The 24,581-nt window shown below is 34.9% G+C and overlaps 1 protein-coding gene and 1 long non-coding RNA gene across 4 annotated transcripts; one reads left to right on the top strand and one right to left on the bottom strand.

The window, feature by feature from the left end:
- Nucleotides 1-7,053: 7,053 nt before the first annotated feature.
- On the top strand, nt 7,054-18,315 carry LOC132283963 (uncharacterized). 3 transcript variants are annotated; one of them, XR_009472197.1, is made up of 7 exons: nt 7,054-7,392; nt 7,475-7,621; nt 10,701-10,793; nt 11,423-12,277; nt 12,606-12,875; nt 17,650-17,838; nt 18,179-18,315. It is a non-coding gene; the product is annotated as an uncharacterized LOC132283963 (long non-coding RNA). The 3 variants fall into 3 exon arrangements; XR_009472190.1 differs by having other exon boundaries at nt 7,054-7,621; nt 17,654-17,838; XR_009472175.1 differs by having other exon boundaries at nt 7,054-7,621.
- Nucleotides 17,872-21,264, bottom strand: LOC132283875 (inositol transporter 4-like). Its single transcript, XM_059785944.1, has 6 exons — nt 21,080-21,264; nt 20,784-20,854; nt 20,291-20,626; nt 20,051-20,158; nt 18,738-19,349; nt 17,872-18,559 (listed from the first exon to the last, which is right to left on the bottom strand). The coding sequence occupies exons 1-6, from the start codon at nt 21,213-21,215 to the stop codon at nt 18,077-18,079; spliced, it is 1,746 nt and encodes a 581-aa protein (XP_059641927.1). The 5' UTR covers nt 21,216-21,264; the 3' UTR covers nt 17,872-18,076.
- Nucleotides 21,265-24,581: the final 3,317 nt, after the last annotated feature.

Here is a 24,581-nt window from a genome sequence, read left to right as displayed (position 1 = left end):
GCCTTAATGTTAATTCCAAAAATCCAGAAAAAAAAAAATAATAATAAAAAAAATAAAAAAAAAAGAAGAAGAAGAAAAAAACCCATCGGATTTTGATCGATTTAGAGGTGAATCTTCTAGAGGTGGAAGATACGGAAGAGGAAGAGGAAGAAATTCAAGAGGAAGAGGCAGAAATAATTTTGATAAAGGTCGAAATGAAGATTCCACTCAACAAAAATGTGGAATTTGCAAAAGAAGCAGTCATGTTGAAAAAGATTGCTAGCTTCAGGAAAAGCCTCAATGTTACAATTGCAAAAAAAATGTTGGGATACATGTTAGGAAAATGTTGGGATGCATGTCTGAAGAAAGTTGGGATGCATCTTAGGAAAATGTTGTGATGCAAGGCCAACGTCAAAGCAAATGAGGATACTTTGAGATACACGTTATGAAAATGTTGGAATGCACTTTACAAAAACATTAGAATGTATGTTAAGAAAATGTTGAGATGCATGTTAGGAGAAAGTTGGGATGCACTTTAGGAAAATATTGTGATGCAGGGCCAACATTAAAGCAAATGAGGATAATTTGCGATACATGTTATGAAAATGTTGGGATGTATATTAGGAAAATATTGGGATGCAACTTAGGAAAGTGTTATAATGCAAGGCCAACATCTCAACATTTTCTTAACATATATCACAAACATTTCTCAAGGGTTGTGACACATATATACTATTACGGTAGAAAGTATTTTGATCCCACAAACCAACCCAAACAAAACCTAACTTTCTTCCTTTAAAACATAATTAAATTAAATCACACTCCAATACTCACAACCATAAATGAATGGTAAGACATTGTACTCTGAAACACTTTATTCCATCTTATCACATTCTTTTTTCGGCCATTCATGTACTCTACAAATCCCCTAATTTTTTCACCTCAAAAACAAATATTAAAACCCCCCAATAAGTGCACAATAAAACCCTCCACTCCAGAACAAAATCTAAAGAGACATCCGAAGATGTTTGTATCTACTTTAAACCAAATAAGTTTATGCATTAACTAGCGATTAATTCGAATATAACATTAATTTAATATTTCTGGGTTTCTTCCACTTATATCCCTTTCTTCTTAGTAATTATTTTTGTTTCTGCCATTCATTTCTTATGGAAATTAGAGGATTTCCTTGCAAATAAAATATGAAAATTAGAAATCGTACCTCTTGTGCCTCTTTGCTCCAACCTACTATAAGAAGAAATAGAGTCCTGCTTTTATTTGAAAACACAGGTAAGGAGAAATAAAGTTCTGTTTTTATTTAAAAAGAAATCAAAATCTGAATATTTTGGGACAAAAGAAATGATGCTTCTATTTGGAAACAAATCGAAGCATGCAAATTTTAAGAGAGAATAAAGGCTACTTCTATTTGGGGAGAATAATGGGAGAGAACAAAAACTGAATTGATTGATATTTTAGGAGAGAATCAAGTGGGCGGGATTCATTTGAAATGGTTTGCTGAAAATAAGGGAGGGAAGAAGAATACGTATTTGTGAACAGTGTATATATATATATACAGAAATTGTGTATAAAATAAATACAAATTTTTACCCTCCTTTAGAGCATCTCCAGCACTCTATTAAAATATCCTTTTGTATATGTCATGAATATAGGTTGTTTACAACCTCTAATTAATTAGGAAAGTTGACTATTCTGCTACATGTAATCTGCTAGCTTGATTATAGGAATATTCTGATGACATAAAATCTGCTAGCTTGATTATAGGATTTTGATTAGCTTAATTTTTGGTAATTGGCTAAATTAATGTACTGATTGTATGTCTTGGGTTCCTATATAAACCCACATGTACTCACATCTAAGTCATATACAAGAAATATTCTCTTCTATTTTCTTGCTCTTATTTACAACATGGTATTAGAGACCCAACTCCCATCTTCCTCTTCTTCACCCAGTCTCCACCATTGCTCTCTATTGTTCTCACACCAAAAGTCTGGTGCCTTCTAAGAATTCTAGTTTGTTATTATTATTATTTTTTTAATTTTTTTTTTATTCTGCTAGAGTTCTATTTAGTTTTACATTTTCTTATGTAAACAGTTTAATATCTATTATTTGTTTTATTATGTAAAAAAAAAAGGGGTTATAGTTTCGTCGACTCTGTGGCACAGCATAGCCTTAGAAAGAATCCTCTTGCTAAACTCTTTGCTTGGATCCTATTCTTACTCGGATCTTATCTCGTTCTTGGTTGGTCTCCATGGGTGACAAAACAGATGCTAAAGATTCTCTGTTCTTTGGTTCCATGACCAATATCAAACTCAAGGGTCCCAATTACCTTCAATGGGCTTGAGCTGTCGAAGTTGCTTTGAAAGCTCGAGGGAAGTCCTCTTATCTTAAGTCAACTAAACCTACTGATGCCAAATTGGTTGATGCTTGGGAACAAGAAGATGCCCAAATTATAACTTGGTTATGGAACAGTATGGAGCCCAGGTCTTCAACAATGTCTCTTTTCTTGAAACCTCTAAAGAGATTTGAATGCCCTGAAGGAGATGTATTCATCTAAGCAAAACATCTCTCGGACTCATCAGCTTTATGACAATCTTTTTTCCACTATACAAGGAGATCACTCTATTGAAGATTACTACTCCACCTTGAAAGGTATGTGGGAGGAATTGAATGTGTATCAGCCTTTGACTACTGATATGGAGACTCAAAAATGATACATGGAAGAATTTTGCATCGCAAAATTGACTTCGACCCGAATTTACTCCTGTTAGTTCTCAGATTCTTGCTGTTGCACTTTTGCCATCTGCTAATAAGGCCTATAATCGTGTTCGACGGGCCAACCTATCTGCTCTAGAGAAAGCCAATCGCTACTGCCCTTACAACTCTCATTGGGCACTCTGATAATTTCCATAATGGTCGTGGGGGACATGTTTCGAATAAAGGTCGAAATTTTCAAGGTAGTCGTAGTGGCCTCAAGAAATGTACTCATTGTAATCGCACCAACCATACTGTGGACAAATGTTGGAAACTCCATGGCAAGCCCACATGGGCTAATCATGCTACTATTGAGGGGGAGATCTCCACTCCTGTTGATGAAGAGACTGTAGCTCTTTTTAAAGCAGAGTATGCATGACTCACTGATAGCGTGCACTCATGTTTCATCTACCTCAACTACCACCTTAGGTGCTTCAAGTAACACTTGCCTCCATTCCTCATCCAATCAGCCGTGGATTATTGATTCTGGAGCCTCCGATCATATGACTGGTAATCCCTTTGTTCTTTTTAATCTTTTAACTACTCCCTCTCCTTCCTTTGTTACAATTGCTAATGGTTCTAAATCTCCAGTTCAAGGGGTTGGCACAATTACTACCCCTTGTCTAACTTTCTCTTCTGTTTTATACCTACCTTAATTTCCTTTTAATTTATTATCTGTTCATAGAATTACCTCTATTTTAAATTGTTCCGTCACCTTTTATCCTTCTCATTGTGTTTTTCAGGATCTAAAGACGAAGAGGACGATTGGTGGGGGATATGAAAAGGATGGTCTCTACTACTTCCAACCCTCTCCCATATTAACTTCCTCTGCCTTTCATACCACGACTTCTCCATATAAGTGGCACTGTAGACTTGGACATCATCAACTGCCAATCTGCGTCTTTTAGTCCCTTCTTTACCTTCGTTTTCTACTTTTAATTGTGAAACGTTTGAGCTCAGTAAACATCATCGAGCCACTTTTAAATGTTGACCTAATGGTCCTTGTTTACATCCTTTTTGAGTTAGTTCACTCCAATGTTTGGGGTCCAGCGAGAATAACTGGTTTGTTTGGTGCACGTTATTTCATTTCTTTTATTGATGATCATTCCCGTTTGACTTGGTTATATGTTCTTCAAGATCGCTCTTTAGTGTTTGATGCATTTAAATCATTTTATGCTGAAATCACTAATCAATTTAATGCCAAGTTACACATTCTTCGTACTAATAATGCTCTTGAGTATAAAGTTCATAACTTTCAGCATTTCTTTGAGTCGAGGGGTATCACTCATCAAACCTCATGTGTTGATACACCTCAACAAAATGGAGTTGCTAAACGAAAGAATGGTCCAATCCTTGTTGTTGTCCGTGCACTCATGCTTCAAATGAATGTGCCTGAACACTTTTGGGGGGATGCTGTTCTCACAACAGTATACCTTTTAAATAGAATGCCATCTCAGGTTCTTAAAGGGAAATCACCTTTTAAAATGTTCTTCCCTGATAAAGATCCTTTTTCTCCCTCCAAAGGTATTTGGATGTATTTGCTTTGTCCATAATTTAAATCATAAACGTGATAAACTTGACCCTCGTGCACACAAATGTATATTTCTTGGTTATTATCGTACTCAAAAAGGGTACCGATGCTATAGTCCTATATTAAGAAAAGATTTTGTATGTGCTGATGAGACTTTCTTTGAAAATGTTCCCTATTACTCTACGGAGGGTTGTGCAAGAGCCTTTACTCCAAGAGTCTGTTCGGCCCCTACCTGTTCTTTCCGTGCCTTTATATCCTACTAGGCTCATCCCTTCATATCCTAAGGTCTATGTTCGTAAATGTCTGTGGTCTTCTCATTGCCCATCTGAACCAATTACAGCACCAATAGCACCATCCTCAAATCCTCCATTGCTTTCCTCGGCGCCTGCAGATCAGACTTCTCCATCTAGTCCTGACATTCCCATTGCCATTCGTAAAGGTAAAAAGTCTTGTACTAAACACCTTATCTCTAATTTTGTATCTTATAATCATTTATCTCCTTCGTTTAAGGCTTTCACAATATCCTTATCTTCTGTCTCTATTCCAAAGACATATAAGGAGGCTTTTTCCCATCCTAGTTGGCGAAAAGCAATGGAGGATGAAATGCATGCTTTGCACTTGAATAATACTTAAACGCCCGCAGGTGCACATATTGTTGGTTGCCAATAGATTTTCACAGTGAAGCAAAATCTAGATGGTACTGTTGACAAGTTAAAAGCTCGTCTTGTTGCTAAGGGCTTTACTCAAACCTATGGTCTTAATTACACTAAAACTTTTTCTCCTGTGGCCAAGCTAAACTCAGTTCGTATTATTATCTCTCTTGCTGCAAATCTTAATTGGCCCCTTCATTAACTTGATGTTAAGAATGCCTACTTGCATGAGATTTGAGTGAGACAGTGTACATAGCTCAACCACCTAGGTTTGAGTCCAAGGGGGAGTGTGTTTGTCATCTTCATAAATCTATTTTATGGACTCAAACAGTCTCCTCGAGCATGGTTTGACAAATTCAGCAAAGTTGTGGTCACTCATGGAATGACTAGAAGTCAGGTTGATCACTTAGTGTTCTTTAAGAAGACAAAACATGGTATTATGATAGTATGGGCATTGTAATTATTGGAAGTGACAGTAAGGGCATTCAGACTTTGATTGGTCATCTTGGTTCAAACTTTCTTACTAAAGATTTGGGCAGGCTTCGTTATTTTCTTGGTATTGAGGTTGCGAGATCAAAGAAAGGCATTTATTTGTCTTAACAAAAATATGTTCTTGATATTTTGAGAGATACGGGTCATCTTGGAGCTAAACCTGTTGCTACACCTATGGAGGCTAATCAGAAATTGATGTCTAATGTTAGTGACTTAGTTGATGATCCTGAGATGTACTGAAGATTAGTTGGTAAGCTAATTTACCTGACTATCACTCGACCAGATATTTCATATGCAGTCAGTGAGGTGAGTCAATTCATGACCAACCCACGGGTCCCTCACATGAATGCAGTTGTACACATTCTAAAGTACCTCAAAGGTGCTCCAGGCCGTGGTCTTCTTTACCAATCTTCAGGAAATCTTCGCATTGAAGGGTATACTGATACAGACTGGGCAGGTTCTCCCTTAAATAGAAGATCAACTACGGGTTATTGTACTTTTATTGGGGTTAATTTTGTAACTTGGAGAAGTAAGAAGCAATCAGTTGTTGCTCGATCTAGTGCTGAGGCTGAATACCGTGCAATGGCTTACACAACTTGTGAGCTAAATTGGTTAAGAAGCCTTCTACAAGAGTTTGGAATCTCAATACAAGATCCAACTCCTCTCTACTATGATAACCAGGCCGCCATTTATATTGCTAGCAATCCAGTTTTTCATGAACGGACAAAACACATTGAAATGGATTGTCATTTCATTCATTCTAAGGTGGCTTCAAATGAGATTGTGACTCTTTTTGTGCCCTCTCACAATCAACTAGTTGATGTCTTCACTAAAGCTCTTCCAAAGAATGCATTCGACTCTATTTGTAGCAAGGTGGGAGTTGTTGATATTTACTCTCCAGCTTGAGGGGGAGTGTTATGAATATAGGCTATTTACAGCCTCTAATTTATTAGGAAAGTTGACTATTCTGCTACATGTAATCTGCTAGCTTGATTATAGGATATATTCTGATGCAAAAAATCTGTTAGCTTGATTATAGGATTTTGATTAGCTTAATTTCTGGTAATTGGCTAAATTAATGTACTGAGTGTATGCCTTGAGTTCCTATATAAACCCACATGTACTCACATCTAAGTTATATACAAGAAATCTTCTCTTCTATTTTCTTGCTCTTATTTACAATAGTATAAAATATACACGACCACATATGATGTGTAATTTTCTTTATCTCCAGCATTCTATTAAGGTACACTTACACATTACCAATAGATAAAATTGTTGTATATTTTACACACCACATCAGCATATTTCATTTCTTCTCCATCTTTCTCATTTCATTAAAAAATCAACCATATATTAAGCAGGTTTGAAAAAGTTATGTGGGATCCTAACATGATACATGGTTGGTTGTTATTGGAGATATATTTTTACACAAAAAGTATAAAATAATCCTTTGGAGCTAAAATTAAATAATCCAAAATTTTGGTGTAAATCTATCATGACACGTCATATTTATACACAAAAAATACACACACACAGCCGTTGGACATGCTCTTGGTTAATACTGTTCATTTACAAAAATGGAGGCAAATGGATCCAAACCTTATCACACCCGTGAATCCTACCAAATTAGTTGACATTTGTCCGGGTTAGGGTTTACAAAGTTATATGTACGGTACAAGGAAGGGGATTTGCCGCTCAGCGCGGGCTACTGAGAGAGATACATGTTTATGTGCTTGCGGCCTCACATCCAATCCTATAATTTGAATCATTTTTGCATGTAGTGATTCTCTGTTTCTGTCCTCTTAATCTCAGATATTCATGGATTATTTTTCTGGGTTTAATGCTATTTTGTGAGCTAAAATCGATTTTGTCCTAGAAAATGGACTGGATTTTCTAAAAGTTCAATGAAGTTTCCTGCTTAAACTACTGATTATTGGATTTTGGTTTAATCGATTTTTTTTTTCGGTGAGTTGGTTTCATCAATTTTTCTATGGTTTGTTTAGTCTTCCTATTCCTACTCATATATGTATGTAAATGTATAATCCAGTGAATTTAAAGATGTTAATTGGTGGGGTTGGGAGGAAGGAGTTGTTGGATCACTCATGCAAAGATGATTTGAATTATTGCTTGGTGTTGTGAGCAACGAGCACTTCCAACATCTTAGAGGAAGAAATATTGCCCTCTTAACGCAAGAGTATGTTCCCAAGTTGCAAATTTTGAACTACTTTTATTGGAATTCTGTAATCTTACTATCTGTTTGTGTGTAGTTTTATTGAATAGAACTAGATCTAATTAATATGCGATTTTTAATGAATATTGTGCTCCCAAATGATTTGTAGTTAATCTAAATTTGTCTACAACTTGGTATTTGTTATGTTTGTGCATAAATGGCATGCAACTTTATCTCTTGTGACTGTTGCTTTTGGCTTAAAATTAGATATTTGTTATAGATTTTTATTAAATTAAGCTAGCATATGTTCTTTTTTGTTTTGCATTTCGGCACTGGTAGCATTTTTTCTTGGTTCTGTTCTCCTATGTTCATATATATATATATTGAAATTGACTTTTCAAGTAATACATAATAATCAATTCAATTAAAATTTAATTTACTTCCAAGCTAGATACTCGTCTTCATTTTCTTCGAGTTTCATGCCCTATTTGTATGATATGAAAATTTCAAAATAGAACTAGCATTTGTCCTTTTCTTTTCTTTTTTTTCGTGTTTTTTCTTTTTTTTTTTTGGCATCTCTTTGTCCCTGTTTGTTCATCTGTTTTAACCTAACAACTAAAAGATAGTATTCAATCCAACTCAGATTCACTTTCAATTTATTTTATGCTTGGAAACATGGGGTGTAGTGGGGTGTAGCAGTTACATAACTAGTTAGGACGATGTTTATAATTATTAAGTGAGTAGTTTGTTAAATAGAACCGGTTTTCATTTGGATGTGGTCATTGATTTCATTCTCTCTTCTATGTTTTTGAAAATATGCACTTGACTTCATTTATTTGACCCGGAAAGAAACTTCTTTTAACGGGTTGCCTTTTTTGTATTGTGCGACTTAGTTAAAGAACTCAGGTCCATAAATGAAAAGGCTATTACCCACTGTGGTCCCATTAATCACTGGTACGAGGTGGCTTGACTGCGTAAAGATCTAATTGTGGCATTATTTGAATAGAGTGCCCCTCTTCAAAATCGAACCCATGCTCTCACGCTTGACAATAGACTAATATGCTTAACTATAAAGTGTCTCACACCTTCAAAAAATATTTGAGATTTGAGTTGTCTTTAAGAATTCTTCTATTTTTCTAATAAATGAAGCTACGAAACGAGAACTATTTAATTACACAGTTTGTTATAATTTAAAGAATCATGTTGGGAGCATGTAAAATATTTTTCTGTTTTTCATGTGTTTTCCTAATTACTTTTACCAAAACAATTTGTATTTCACTTGAGTATAGGATGTCAGGAGCATGTTTATCAAAATTGCAATTTGGATTGTAACATCACAAGATCCTACAATTCAAAGTTATCAAATCATTCCAGATTGTATGAAAGATGGGATTGTGATAGGATTGTTTTGGATTGTACCATAAGAACAATCAGGCAACAGTTGGAAAAGCTGCTTGAAATCATGTCATAGGATTGTTTGGGTATGAAAAAGTTAAGATAATCTTCTTTTTATTTTTATAGTACTTGAAAATATTTGTAAATTTGATTGATTTTAAACCTTTTATCAAATATGTTGGTTGTTATGGCACATGTAATTGATATTTGGTAGATTATGTTAAAGAATTTTCTTGGTTTGCTTTATTACAAAAGTAATTCAGTTATTATGAGACATACATTTTCATTAAAATAAAATAAAAGTGAGAATAGATGGATCAAAATCTAATCATTCAATGTATGACTTTACTTCTAATTACATGGTGTTAGGGTTCTACCTTTTGAGCTACTCTATCAAAATTACCTACATAAACTTGTGCATACATGCATGTTCGGTACATTTGTAATAACACTTCTGTTTTTATGTGTTCTAAATTCGTTCTATCTATTCTAAGAATTCATTGATAAATATGATTTTAGTTATCTTTTTCACAATTTGAAGGATCTTACAATCATTGATCTAATCTATGATCCGATCCTGTGGACCCTCTAATCTATCCAATGTAGGATCCCAATCATACAACCTTGGGCCAAGAGTTGAGCTCCCTCATGTATGGTTTATTCGTTCTATTCCTACTCATTTATGTGTATGTGTATATATATATATATAGATGTATAGTCAGATGGTAATTTTAAAGATGTTAATTAATGGGGTTGGGAGGAAGGAGTTATTGGTTCACTCACACAAAGATGATTTGAATTATTGCTTGGTGTTGTTAGCAACAAGCACTGCCAACAACATCTAAAGAGGAATAAATATTTCCCTCTTGACACAAAAGCATGTTCCAAATTGTATATTGTGAACTACTTTTATGGGAATTATGTAATCTTACTATCTGTTTGTGTATGGTTTTATTGAATAGAACTAGATGTCATGTCATTTTTAATATATATAATGTTCTCTCAAATGTTTTGTACTTTATCTAAACTTATCTGCGACTTGTGTATGTGTTATCTTGATACAAATTTTGACTTTGTGCATAAATAGCAATGCAACTTAAATTCTTGGGATTGTTGCTTTTGGCTTAAATTAATATATTTTTTTATAGATTTTTCTTAAACTGAGCTAGCATTTGTCCTTGCTTGTTTTGCATTTTGGCATTGGTAGCATTTTTATTGGTTCTGTTCTCCCATGTCCATTTTGGAATTGAGTTTTCAAGTAACAAATGATAATCAATTCGATTAAAATTCAATTTATTTCCAAGCTAACATTTTTCTAGAGTTTCAATTGCTATCATCATCTTCATCATTTTGTTAGAGTTTCATGTCCAATCAATATGATATAATTCTCTTAAAATAGAACTAGCATTTTTTCTTAATGCTTTTTTTTTTTTTTCTTTCCATTTTTGGTTTCATCTCTTTGTTCCTTTTCCTATGTCCATTTTAATCTTACAACTAAGAGATTGTATTCAAACCAACTCAGATTCACTTTTCACTTTTATTTCATGCTAGGAAGTAGGGTAACATACTCGAAAATTATATTTTATAATTATTAAGTGAATAGTTTGTTAAATAGAACCTTATTTCATTTGGATTTGGTCATTGATTTCATACTCCCTTGTATGTTTTTTGTGAATATGCATTTGACTTCATCATTTATTTGATCCAGGTAATGCATCTTTTTGTATTGTGCGACTTCTTTGAAGAACCCAAGGCCATAAATGGAAAGGCTATCACCCACTGTGGACCCCGTTAATCACGGGTAAGAGGAGGGTTGATTCATGACTGCATAAAGACTAATTGTGGCATTACTTGAATAGAGTGGCCCTCTTCAAAATCTAACGCATGCTCTCATGCTTGACAATAGACTCCTATGCTTTACTAAAAATCATCGAGATTTGCGTTATCTTTAAGAATTCTTCTTTTTTTATCATAAACGAAATTACGATGCAACAACTGTTTGATTATACAGTTTGTTGTTATTTAAAACAATTGTTTAAATTCTTCTGTTTAAAACATGTTGCACTTCATTTAAGTATAGGATAACAGGAGCATGGTTATCAAAATTGCAATTTGGATAGTAACATTGCACTATCCTACAAGCCAAACTTATGAAATCAATCCAGATTGTATGAAAATCATAGAGATGTAGGATCATGATAGGATGATTGATTAGGCTACTATTGGAAAAGCTAGTCGAAATCATGTCATAGGATCATTCGGGTATGAAAAAAGATAAATCTTTTTTTTCATGATACTTGAAAATATTTGTAAAGTTGATTGATTTTAAACCTTTTATATGATATGTTGGTTCTTATAGCACATGCAATTGATATTTGTTAGATTGTGTTAAATAATTTTATTGATTTGCTTACCTCTACTTTGTTGTAGCAAGACACAGATACAATAGCGTATTGTGATGGATCTATTGAATCCCTCATTCCTTGGGAGAAGAAAATCACTTTTTCAGATTCCTCTGGTGATTTTTGTAGCTCATCTTTGATCGGTGACAACAAGAATTAGCATTATTGGTGCCACACTGCTGTCTGTTCATGATGAATTGAATGGAGGGAATAAAGATGCACTTTCATTGTGGCATTGGTTAACAATGACAGTTTTAGAAGGCAAGCTTGGATCACTGATGCCAGATCTATGAAATATGGGCCATATTTTAAGACGAGTACAGAAAAAAAACATAGAATCTGAATGCTGGGTATGCTCTGCTTAACCCATTTTTATTGATGATTTTAAGATTATAGACAAGTGCAGCATGGCATTATAGTTTTCTTTCTTACTCGGATCAAATAGAGGGAAGAAAGATGCTCTTGTGATGCTGAATAATATATTCAATTGAGCTGAACAAAGAGCAGGTCTTTGAGTGCTGTGCTGTAAATGGCAAAAGGCCTTGGTTTCCAAAAAGGGAACATGTTTGGCAAAGAAGACATTGGTAGATTTTGTAAATATGCACTTTGACATTTTAAATAGTCAGCCAGGATACAATTCGTCAAGAATGGATGTGATGGATCAGAAGGATTGGTTCAGCTCGTCCAGATTGTGTTGGATTTATCATTTTTTGATGAGCAGACTCCTGGACCAGTTTATGTAGCTCATCTGGGCTTGCATGCTCTCCAGCCTGGGAAAGTTGAAGAAATGTATAATTACCCTTTGGAAGATACAAGGGATGCGTTGATGAAAGCATGATCAATCAAGTAAGGAACGGCGTCGTTTACAGAGTTGATTGGGAAGGTATGCAGCTGGTTACTATAAATTTGGACAGTGTTCCCAATCAAGGAAAGCTATGTAGGAAGTTTGAGAGAGAGAAAGCAATCAAAATCTGTATTAATCATGATGTAGGGAACAAATTATTAGAAGGGAGAAGAAATACAAGGAAGCGAGTATAAATATTACACCTATTACACTGTTTTTTACTTAAACGATGACAAGAATTGTAATCTGAAAAGAACAGATAATTATAGCTTAAGAAGAACTTGCATCTTTGAAATTGGAACTTTGCTTATTCTTCTTGTGGTTTGTAGATTTTCTGTAACATCTTGTCAACTTCCTCAAATTGCAGTCCTTTGGTTTCTGGTACGAGTAAAAAAATGGCTACAAGACCGAGGGTGGAAAAACCGGCAAAGAGGAAGAATGTGCCGGCAGAACCAAGGGTCTTGGTCAACGACAAGAACGTCTTGCTCATGATGGGGTTCGAGACCCAGTTGGAAACTGCAGCTATTGGGTTGTTGGATCACTCATGCAAAGATGATTTGAATTATTGTTTGGTGTTGTGAGCAGCAAGCACTACCAAGAACATCTAAAGAAGAAGTATTGCCCTCTTGACACAAAAGTATGTTCCAATTTGCAAATTTTGAACTACTTTTATGTGAATTCTGTAATCTTACTATCTGTTTGTGTGTAGTTTTATTGAATAGAACCAGATCTCATGAAATATTTAATATATATATAATATTCTCTCAAATGTTTTATACTTTATCTAAACTTATCTAAGGCTTGTGTATGTGTTATCTTGATACAAATTTTGACTTTGTGCATAAAAATGGCAATGCAACTTAATTTCTTGTGATTGTTGGTTTTGGCTTAAATCAGATATTCATTATAGTTTTTTCTTTAACTGCTCTAGCATTTGTCCTTCTTGCTAGTTTTGCATTATGCATTGGTAGCATTTTTCTTGGTTCTGTTATCCTAGGCCCATTTTGGAATTGACTTTTCAAGTAACAGATGATAATCAATTCGATTAAAATTCAATTTATTTCCAAGCTAACTTTTTTTTGTAGTTTCAAGTGCTATCATCATTGTCATAATTTTCTTAGAGATTCATGTCCTATCAATATGATATAATTTTCTTAAAATAGAACTAGAATTTTTTCTTTAGCCTTGAAAAATAATAAATTAAAATATATATATATATATTCGGTTTCATCCCTTTGTTCCTTTTCCCATGACTCTTTTATTCTTACAACTAAGAGATAGTATTCAAAATAAAATTCAGATTCACTCACTTTTATTTCATTCTAGGAAACATGGGGCGTAGCACTTACATAACTAGTCAGTCTATTCTCATCCTCAGACATCAATAATTTCAGAAGACACGGATATGCTTTCGATTGGGCTTATTCTTACTGGTTTCCGGGTACCATAATTGGAAATTATATTTTATAATTATTAAGTGAATAGTTTGTTAAATAGAACCTGATTTCATTTGGATGTGGTCATTGATTTCATGCTCTCTTGTATGTTTTTGTAAATTTGTACTTGACTTCATCATTTATCTGATCCAGAAAAAAACTTCCTTAATGTGTTGCCTTTTTGTATTTTGCGACTTATTCAAAGAACTCAAGACCATAAATGGGGAAAGGTAACCCACTGTGGTCCCTGTTAATCACGGGTATGAGGAAGGTTGACTCATGACTGCGTAAAGACCTAATTGTGGCATTACCTGAATAGAGTGGCCCTCTTCAAAATCGAATGCATGCTCTCACGCTTGACAATAGACTCGTATGCTTAACTAAAAAGCATCGAGATTTGCATTATCGTTAAGAATTCTTCTATTTTTCTCATAAACAAAGCTACGAAGCAACAATTGTTTGATTACACAGTTTGTTATTATTTAAAGACAATTGTTTGAATTATTCTATTTAAAACATGTTGCACTTCACTTCAGTATAGGGTGCCAAGAGCATGGTTATCAAAAAATTGCAATTTGGGTAGTAACATTGCACTATCCTACGATCGAAAGTTTCCAAATCAATCCAGATTGTATGAAAAATCATAGAGAGGTAGGATTGATTATGCTACTATTGGAAAAGTACTAAAAATCATGTCATAGGATCGTTGGGGTATGAAAAAAGACTTTTTTTTTATTTTATAGTACTTGAAAATATTTGTAAACTTGATTGATTTTAAACCTTTTATAAGATATGTTGGTTGTTATAGCAAATGTAATTGATATCTGGTAGATTGTGTTAAAGAATTTTCTTGGTTTTCTTTATTAAAAACTAAAAAGTAATTCAGGTATTACAAGAAATACGTGTTCATTAAAAATAGAGAGAATACAAGGATCTAAATCTTGATCTTCCCATGTAAAATTTTACTTGTAATTGCATGGTAGGGTTCTACCTTTTGAGCTGCACTATCAAAATTACCTACGTGAACTTGTGCATATATGCATGTTTCGCTTTTGTAATAATACTTCTGTTTTTATGCGTTTAAATCCGTTCTATCTATTCTAAGAATTCATTATTTATAAATATGATTTTAGTGATTTTTCTCACACTTTGAAGGATCTTACAATCATTGATCTAATCTACTATCCGATCCTATGGATCCCGTAACCTATCCAGTGCAGGATCCCAATCATACAAACTTGGGTCAAGAGTTGAGCTCCCTCATATATCCAATCTACAAATGTTGTGTTTTTATTTTGTTGACCGATTAGGGGACATGTTGGTTGTTACATTGTTTTCAGTAAAAACTCTCAAACTTCAAGCTATTGAACTTTTCTTGCCTGAAGTTCTTATGTTTATTGCAGAATAATGAATTCTCCAATTTCTCCTCATATGAAAAACTGCCTTACTGGGAATTGTTTTTTTTTTGGGGGGGGGGGGGGGGGGGGGGGGGGGGCTCGGGATTGATTGTTGTCAAAAAGGATGTTTCATGAATTTGGTGCAAATTTCTGCACTCCTTGACCTCTGATCTGTCTTGGAATCAGCATGAAGAAGCCAAACACTTCTTGGTTCTATAAATGAGGAATACAAGTCCACTTCTTTGTAGTTGTATATGGTATCATTTTTCTCTTTACTTGCTTCTTTTCTGATATATTGAATCCTACCTCTACTTTGTTGTAGAAGACGCAGATGCAACAGCATATTGTGATGGATCTATTGAATCTCTCAGTCCATTGGGAGAAGAAAAATATTTTTCCAGATTCCTCTGGTGATCTTTGTGTAGTTTGTCTTTTATCGTTAACAGAAAGAACTAGCATTATTGGTGCCACACTGCTGTTTGCTGTGTTTTCATGATGAATTGAATGGGGAGAATAAAGATGTGCTTTTTCCATTATGGCATTGGTTTCGGAACAGTGACAGTTTTGGAAAAGCAAGCTTGGATCACTGATGCCAGATCTATGAAATATCTGTACGTTTTAAGACAAGTACAGAAAATAAATAAATAAATAAATCTGAATGCTGGGTGTGCTCTGCTTAACCCATTTTTATTGGTGATAATAAGATTATAGGCTAAGTTCAGCATGGCATCGTAGTTTTCTTTCTTACTCGGACCAAATAGAGGGAAGAAAGATGCTCCTATGTTGTTGAATAATATATTCAATTGAGATGAAAAACGAGCAGGCCTTTGAGTGCTGTGCTGTAAAACTGCCAAAGGCCTTCGTTTCCAAACAGGGAACATGTTTGGCAAAGAAGATATTGGTAGTATTGTGCTATGGTTGATACTCGAGAAATTAGGAAGCACGGACACTCCAAAATGGGCGAAGAATTCGTGTCCGACACGTGTCGGACACGGACACGCCCCGACACGTGTCGGACATGCCAAAAACCGTGTCTAGAATTTTTTTATTTTTTCTAATTTTCGGACACGGCTCAGACAACTCAAACACGGCTCGGACACACTTTTCTGGGATTTTTTTTTTTTTTTTAAAAAAAAAAAAAAATTTAATGCTGATATGTTAATTTTTTTTTTTTTAATTTTAATGCTGATATGTTCTATTTTTTGTTTTGTACTACCCTTTTGGTATTGTAAATGGTAAAAGTCCTAGATCAAATGATGGATGGGAATAGATGATAGTATACTGACTTGTTTTTGTATCTTTTTTGGGGACTAGCCTTTAGGTTTTTGTGAATATTAAGTGCTAACAGTAAAGTCCTGAATGTTAAAGAGTCATGAATGTTAATAGTCCTTTCTGTCTATGTTTTTGTATTTGGAGTAAACTTGCAATGATGATTAAATGATACTAGTTATTATTCTAATGTCTTGTTTTTTATTTGATTTTATAACTATGCAACATTGTTCTTTTATAGTTCATTAGTTATGAGTTATGATTTGTGTTTTTTTTCATTGTGAGGTTGATGAAAAATAATAACACTCAATAATTTTTAAAGTACTACATCACACACACACACACACATATATATATACTATTCGCCATGTCCGTGTCCTAATTTTTTTGGATCTACCGTGTTGCTGTGTCCGTGTCATGTCATATCCGTGTCCGTGCTTCTTAGTCGAGAAGAATAACTGCTATTGTTAAAAGTGGGTAGGTATTTCATTGCTAATCAAAAACGTTGAAGAATGTGGCATTTCAGTTCTAATAAAAGCTGTTGAAAAATTAGCATATGGTGCCCATGTTTCTGCATTTGTTTTCTGGCGGTGCGAAGAACAGAAAGTTGTTAATAAAGAAGGTGGGGTACCCCCCCTAGTTGAGCACTCTTGCAGATTGGGGGAGTGCGAGTCCAGCAGTAGGCTAGTTTGTGGTTAGTGGAATTTACTAATCTGTGGGTTGGATGATGGTATGACATGCCTAATTGTATTGACAATTTCCAATTGTTGTGCAGTGCAAATTTATTGATAGAAATATATTAAATATCTGATGAATTTATGTTGTTTGCCTATTACATGTCTACTAAATGTGATTGTGCTGATCAGACATCAGAATTTTGCACTTCTTTGCTTAAATGAAGCTATCAAATTACTCCATCCATTTTAAGTAACTGTCCCTTTATTATTATTCTATAAATTATAATTAAGTCCATAAGAGTAGTGATCTGTTATCGTGTCGATGATTATTGGTTAGTTGAATGTATGGAGTTCTTTGATGGTTTTGTGCAGCAGGGTTGACAAAATTGGTAGAATGACAACGGGCAAAAATTCTAGGAGATGCTATGGGGAAGAAATAGTACCTTGAATGCTTGATTTAACTAGCTTTTCTCTGTACAATTTCTTAATTTCAGCCCTCCCTCTTTCCTTGGATAGAGTACATATTTTCACAATTGGTCTTGGGTTGACAAGCTATTCCTTCTATTGATAGGTTTACTGAGTACTAATTATCTGGTTTTATTCTGCTATTTCTCCCTATTTGATTTGTTAAGCCAGGATACGGACTCATCAAGAATGGATGTTCTGGATCTGATGGATTAGGTCAGCTTGTCCAGATTCTGTTGGATTTATCCTTTTTGGGCGAGCAGACTCCTCTACCAGTTTATGTAACTCATCGGGGCTTGCATTCTCTCCAGTGTGCCTTTGGAAGATACAAGGGATGTGAAAGCGTGATCGATCAGGTAAAGAATGTAGTCGTTTACAGAGTTGATTGGGAAGGTATGCATGCAGCTGGGTACTATAAATTTGGACACGGTTATATTGGTATATCCCAATCATCATGTAGAGAAAAAAAAATTATTAGAAGGGAGAAGAAATACAACGAAACGAGTAGGACATTACGACAGATAATATATAGATTAAGAACTACCAACTTTGAAATTGGAACTTTTTCCTTCGAAAACATCAGATAATTATAGCTTAAGAAGAACTATCATCTTTGGAATTGGAACTTTTCTTATTCTTCTTCTTGTATGGTTTGTAGCCTTCCTGTAACATCTTCTCAACTTCCTCAAATTGCAGTCCTTTGGTTTCTGGTACAAGTAAATAAATGGCTATAAGACCGAGGAATGAAAAACCAGCAAAGAGGAGGAATGTGCCAGCAGAGCCAAGGGCCTCGGTCAACGACAAGAATGTCTCGCTCACGATAAGGTTGGAGGTCCAGTTAGAAACTGCGGCTATTCCTCCACCAATGCCTCTGTATCTCAATGGGTATATCTCTGAGTTCACAATCCATGGTACCGTCCCCATTCCAGGTGAGTAAGATATAATGTACATTCCCAGGAGTACAACTGCCAAAAATCCTATTCTGCTTGGGCAGCCCTTGGTGTACCATGTCCGATGTTCTGCCCCGCATTTATCTTTTAAATCGTCGTTTGAATTCACACAAGCTCCGGGAGAGTACTGATCGAAAGCAAATCAATCAAAAAAGGCTCATTATTAGTGATGAAAAGTTAGTTATAAGCATCAATAAGAGGCAACTAACAGCTTATTTGGTTTCATTTTGTGCATCTGGTATCAGAATTGAAGCTATCATTTCAAGTAAGGAGGAGCAACCAAAAGGTGAGGAAAGTAAACGTACCACGCTTCCTCCATTCGAACAATATGCACAATCAGAGGATGACAAGCATGTCATGCAATTCCAAGACGATGGACTTTTGGCCCCGAGGTAACCGGGACACGTAGAGTTAGCACCGAAGTGGGAGGATTCGAGGTTACTGACAGCTGGAGCAGTTTTTGAAGCTTGGTAAAACACCCCGGATAACACAATGAGACAAGTGATTATACCAAACATAGAAATGATCATCAGCCTCCTCCTGCCGTATCTATCAACGAAGGCCATACTCACAATGGAGCCAACAGCATTTAGGCCAGAAGTAATGAGAGAGAGTGCCAAAGCTGTCTGTTTCGAAGCAAATCCAGCGAACTGAACTATGGTGGGACTGTAATACATGACGGTGTTTATACCCACAAATTGCTGAGCCACCTGAACAGCAATGCCTGCGTAGAGCCCTCTTCGGACCACATCATTGCCCCAAGCATTCCTTACTTTCGCAAACACACCGCTTCCCCCAATTGCCATTTCGTCGGCCTTTTCAGCTTCAACTGATTCCTTCAAGGCTTGAATCTCACCTTCAAGTTCCTCAGCAGGATATATTTTACTCAAGATGTCCCTGGCCTCATCCACTCTATCCTGATAAACAAATATTATGGTAATGTGTTACTAACAACCCCCAATTTCAATAGATTTGACACACCCAAAGTGTTATGTTTATATACATATATATATATATATATGCATAACTAAGAGAGTATCAAGGTAGTGATTTCATTTAAGAATGGTTTTGGAGACATCATTTAGTGACAGATTCTACAGATCAATGAAGACATACGCAGCACATCTGGAACATGCATAATGAAGTACTCAGATTTAACTTTTACTCTTTTAAATTACAGGTCTACTCCCAAGGGATCTCTATATTAATGCCTATTTGGATTGGCTTTTCAAACTTCGCTTTTGGGTTTGGAAGCTTTTTTGAGTAGTGTTTGGCTAAATTTTTTGAAATAGTTTTGAGTTTTGGAAGAGCGTTTTGGAGAAGTTAGGCATTGCAGGTCTACTCCCAAGGGATCTCTATATTAATGCTGTGTTTTGAGTAATGTTTGGATTGGCTTTTCAAACGCTTTGTTTGACTTTTTGTATTTGAAAGCTATTTTGAATAGTGTTTGACTAGTTTTTTCTGAAATAGCTTTGGGTTTTGGAGAAATCAGAGGTACCACCTTCTTCAAAACACTCTTCTAAAAATAAAAAATAAAAAACAGAGGAAGCTAAATTGGTATATTAATGTGCTTAAATACACGGGTACATTGATGCATTTCTATTGTTAGAGGAAGAACCTTCCGATAAAGCCATCTAGGAGACTCAGGTAGGGTGAACATCAAAGCAAACTGCACTACAGCTGGAACTCCTGCAACACCGAGCATCCAACGCCAGGTTCCAGGAGCCTGAAACAAATTTACAGAGTTACATTTTTGCCTTCTGTTTTGCATCCCAACAAGTGAAAAGATTCAAACACCCATATATATATATATATATATATATATATATATATATATATATGTATGTATATTATGTACCTTGGTGAAGGCTAGATTGATAAGATATGACAGAAATTGGCCTCCTGTAATTAGCAAACCATTTGTGCTAACAAGCGCGCCTCTAATTCTAGCCGGTGAGGCTTCTGAGATGTAAAGAGGCGCTGTCATGGAAGCCATTCCAACTCCCAAACCAACAAATATTCTTCCAACAATAATCACCGCCGGAACTGGAGCCAAAGCCATAACTATTGCGCCAATGAAGAACAAGACATCCGCAACTATGATTGACATCTTCCTTCCGAACCTGTCATTCATCCATCCACCAACTGCAGCACCAACGATAGCTCCTGCTACAGCCATGCTCACAATGGTTTCCTATGTATAGAATGATAGAACAGAAGGCATGAGCACAGTGAAAAAGGAGAGGCCTTTACATATTATGTGTATAAGTGTGTGTGTGAGTGTGTGTGCATATTCATCAAATGGACCATGTTGATGTTGGGGAAATTAAAGCAATTGAGAGTAATTTTACCTGCATGACAGTACTCTTATCAACAGATTTGAAGTCTTCTCGAATGTAAAGAAGGGCTCCAGAGATAACTCCTACACTTCCATAAAAAATTCATAAATATAGAATTATTTAAAGATTGTACCATTGTATTTGATGTTAGAATGCACTTAGCAAGGGTAAGCCCAGTGCATGCCATTGCAGGGTCTAGGGAGGGTTTGATATAGGCAACCCTACCTTCGTATGCAGGGAGAGGTTGTTTTTGTTTCATACCCGTGACCTCACAATGGAGCAACCTTACTATTGAATTTTCTTATTACCTGTGTCGTAGCCAAACAGGAGGCCTCCAATGCCAGCCGATAAGGCCAGCCGCATAATGTATGGTGTCTTCCATGTCGTCTTCCAACATTCTGTAAATTCTGTTTTATCTGGTTTTGTAACTCCTCCCTCCACCATTTTTGCTCAAATTCTTAAAACGAAATTCAACTTATACCAGGAGCTTTTCTCTGAAAAGAAGAAAAGTCTTGATTACGTATGTTGTGTCATATCAAACCTTCAAAAAAAACATTAACAGTTTAGAGCTTTTTACAACCCTGCAAACAGATTTTAAAACATTCACAATATATATTTAATCATATTGAGTAATTTAATTATATTAATCATCTTCAATGAAATGAATTTGTTTATGAATGGAGTATGATATAATATACAATATCCGAGGCCAAATGTGTAGGGTTGTTTGTTGATACAATGCTAAAAGATGAGGTTTCGAGCATAAGAACACAGATTCAAGTGTAAGCACAACCACCTTCTGCAAATAATGTGTTTACTGCTAAAAGTTAGATCAATCAGCACTTTTTTAACACCTCAGATTAACCGGGATCACATTAAATAGGAAAATGATTCTTAAACCGATTTTCCAAACCAATGTGGATGGTCAGAGGGTTTTTATTCTTTCAATGTAGTGGATAATACCGTACTTAGATTCATCCACTGTGCGTTTGAGAAATAGGTCCAAATAGTATTGTTCCATTGAATAAATGATGAATATGAATTTACGTAATCCATTAACGAGAACGCGCTAATGGCTTTTTAATCCATGACTTATGATTAACCCTAGTAATGCAAGACTATGGCAAGTAGACCATTAAATTTGACATTAGCATTTGAAAACACCATCAAGATGGCTAGCTATTAAGTACTACAACACATTGTGATTCATGAAACAAAAGCTAAGAAAAGAAAAGATTTTTCATCTTACAAAGACGTATTGCTTATTGCGCTTTCTTCTTTCCAAAATGTCCCCCTTTGTCCAAGTGGAATCCAGAAAATGAAAGAGGCTCTTGTTTGATGTGTATATATATATACTTGTGGCTTGGGAGGGTAAAGATGCATGCATGGTGTCAATTTATCCAAATTTAGTACTTTCCTTCATCTTATTTTAGAAACATTTGACTTCATTAACCACATATAGTAAAGTGACACTCTTGCCATCTGAATGTGATGAATATTTCTATAAAGTGCCCAAACATAAATTTTTTGACAGAGAAGCAACACTATCAATTGCTCTATTTTAGGTTTTGATTTGTTGGAATGCATGAAAATATATCTCATCATCACCCAACTTCATAGGTTGAAAACTTGACCTGCTTTTGGGGTACTGTTGGGAAATGATAAGCTTGCACCGGACATCTTTACCCCCAAATTCATTTTTAGGGTTAGTGTATATATATATATATATCCAATGTGCCAAAAAAATTCCTAGTGTTCAAAAACAAAACTCCTACATTTTTCAATTTGAGCAAATAATGACATTTTCTCAATTTGAGGCATGAAATACCTAAAATACCCTTAAAAGCAGAATTTAAAAAATAATAAACACTTATATCTATGCATTTTATTATGAGTATTAATTGACTATGAGAGGACAATTTATTACAATTTTTTAAATTATAGGGATTTATATGCACATACTAAATAACATTGTGTTTCTTGCACATTTTTTATATAATAGAGGAGTTTTTTTTTGCACTTTACTCTTCATTTTATGAAAAAAAATTCCACTCTAACTTAGAGTTAAGACATCTCAATCAATGATAACTATTTTATCTTCAATATTTTAATAAATTAATTTGATAGTTGGATATTCAATCCTAGTTATCATATTAGTTATTTTCATTTTATTGTAAACTAGTTTTATTACGTTGCTATCATATTATTTAGCTATATTTTAAAACTTTATCTTGTTAGAGTTTAAATTCAAGAAGAGCTAAGAAAGTGTCATAGAACACGTTAACCATGAATATAGTGAGAGTGTCTCGTTATAGTTTTTTCTTTTAAAAAAAAAAAAAACAAAAAATACTTGTGGTCAATATTTGAAATAGTTAGAAAATGCTTTTACTATGCTTTTACGCATTAGTAGGATCATTATTTAATGTAGTGGTAAAAAGTAAAACATTCATTTGACAAGTGTAGAAAACGTTGACTTATGAAATAACGTCCCTCTTTTTAATTTTATCTTCAGAGCATCCTACGTAGTTGGAATCAACAACGTCCATTTCTCCATCGATAATTGTGTTTGGTTTAAAACACTCATAATCCTACAACTGTCAGTATAATGACTTTAGGATTTGTTTGGCTTTCATTTTTTAGAGGGTAATTTATACATCCTCACCTATAGTTTACCATAATTACAGGCGACACTCTTTCTGTTTCGAAAATTACGCGGACCTCCCCTACTTTTGAAAATATCCTACACGGACCTCCCTTATGTGTGACGGACTATTAAATATACTAACGAAACTGTCAAAATTACTGAAATACCCTCTACTTGGCATGAAATTACTAAACTACCCCTTTAAGTTATTGTATAGGCATAACATCACCTTGTCATCTTCTCTATTCATTCAAGGATTTACTCTCTCTCTCTCTAACACTTTCTCTCTCTAACGTACCCAAATCCTCTCTCATATGTCAAAGATGAATCCATCAAAAATTGACATTGTTGTTCAGTTTGTTCTCAAATGGGTCTTTGATGAGGTTTGTTGGCAAGATTGGGCCACACTTTGATGAGGTTTGTTTTTATGATTAAAAATCAATCACCAATGGGATTATTATATATCAGTCCTACACCGCCGACCTCTACCCACCGGCGAATCGTCGGTGATGGTTTGAACAGAATTTAAATCCCCAGATGGGCTCAACTCCAGCTGCTGCCAAATCCTTCTTTCTCCTCTTTCTCTCTCTAACTTTCTTCACCATCTTTGTGTCCTCCTTAGATTACACAAAATTGGTGAGTATACAAAATGATATTTAGATAGGTATACAGGATCAGCAGCAGCTCGGTGAGCATCAGTCGAAGTAAGATATTAACAAGAAACAACAAATTCAATAATTAAGAAGAAAAAAACATAGATATAAAGTTTTAGAAGAAAAATTAACAATGATGGCAAAGAAATCAACCCTCACCTGCTTTAATTTGGAACCCGAAGCCTTTCTCCTCTTGACTATTAAAGATTCAAAAGTATAATCATTCATCACCTTCGGCTTCTTCAATCTACCCTGCCAATAACAATCCAGATCTAACATTAATTAAAAAAATTCATATATATATATATATAGAGAGAGAGAGAGAGAGAAAGAGAGTAGAGAGAGAAACCATGGAGGAAGTAATGTCGAGATTCGCACTATCTTCCCTAGATTTGAGTGTTTTCTCTGATACTGCCCATTCCTTCTTAACCATCTCTTCATCATGATCAACATCACCTTCCAACTCTTGACGTTACTCAACTTCACTGACCTTCATCTCTCAAACCCAAAACA

Source organism: Cornus florida, unplaced genomic scaffold (genome assembly GCF_030987335.1).
Source record: "Cornus florida cultivar Cherokee Brave unplaced genomic scaffold, ASM3098733v1 CherokeeBrave_3.0.0_Hap2_Chr01, whole genome shotgun sequence".
NCBI classification, from domain to species: Eukaryota; Viridiplantae; Streptophyta; class Magnoliopsida; order Cornales; family Cornaceae; genus Cornus; species Cornus florida.
This window is presented reverse-complemented; position numbering and strand designations above follow the sequence as displayed.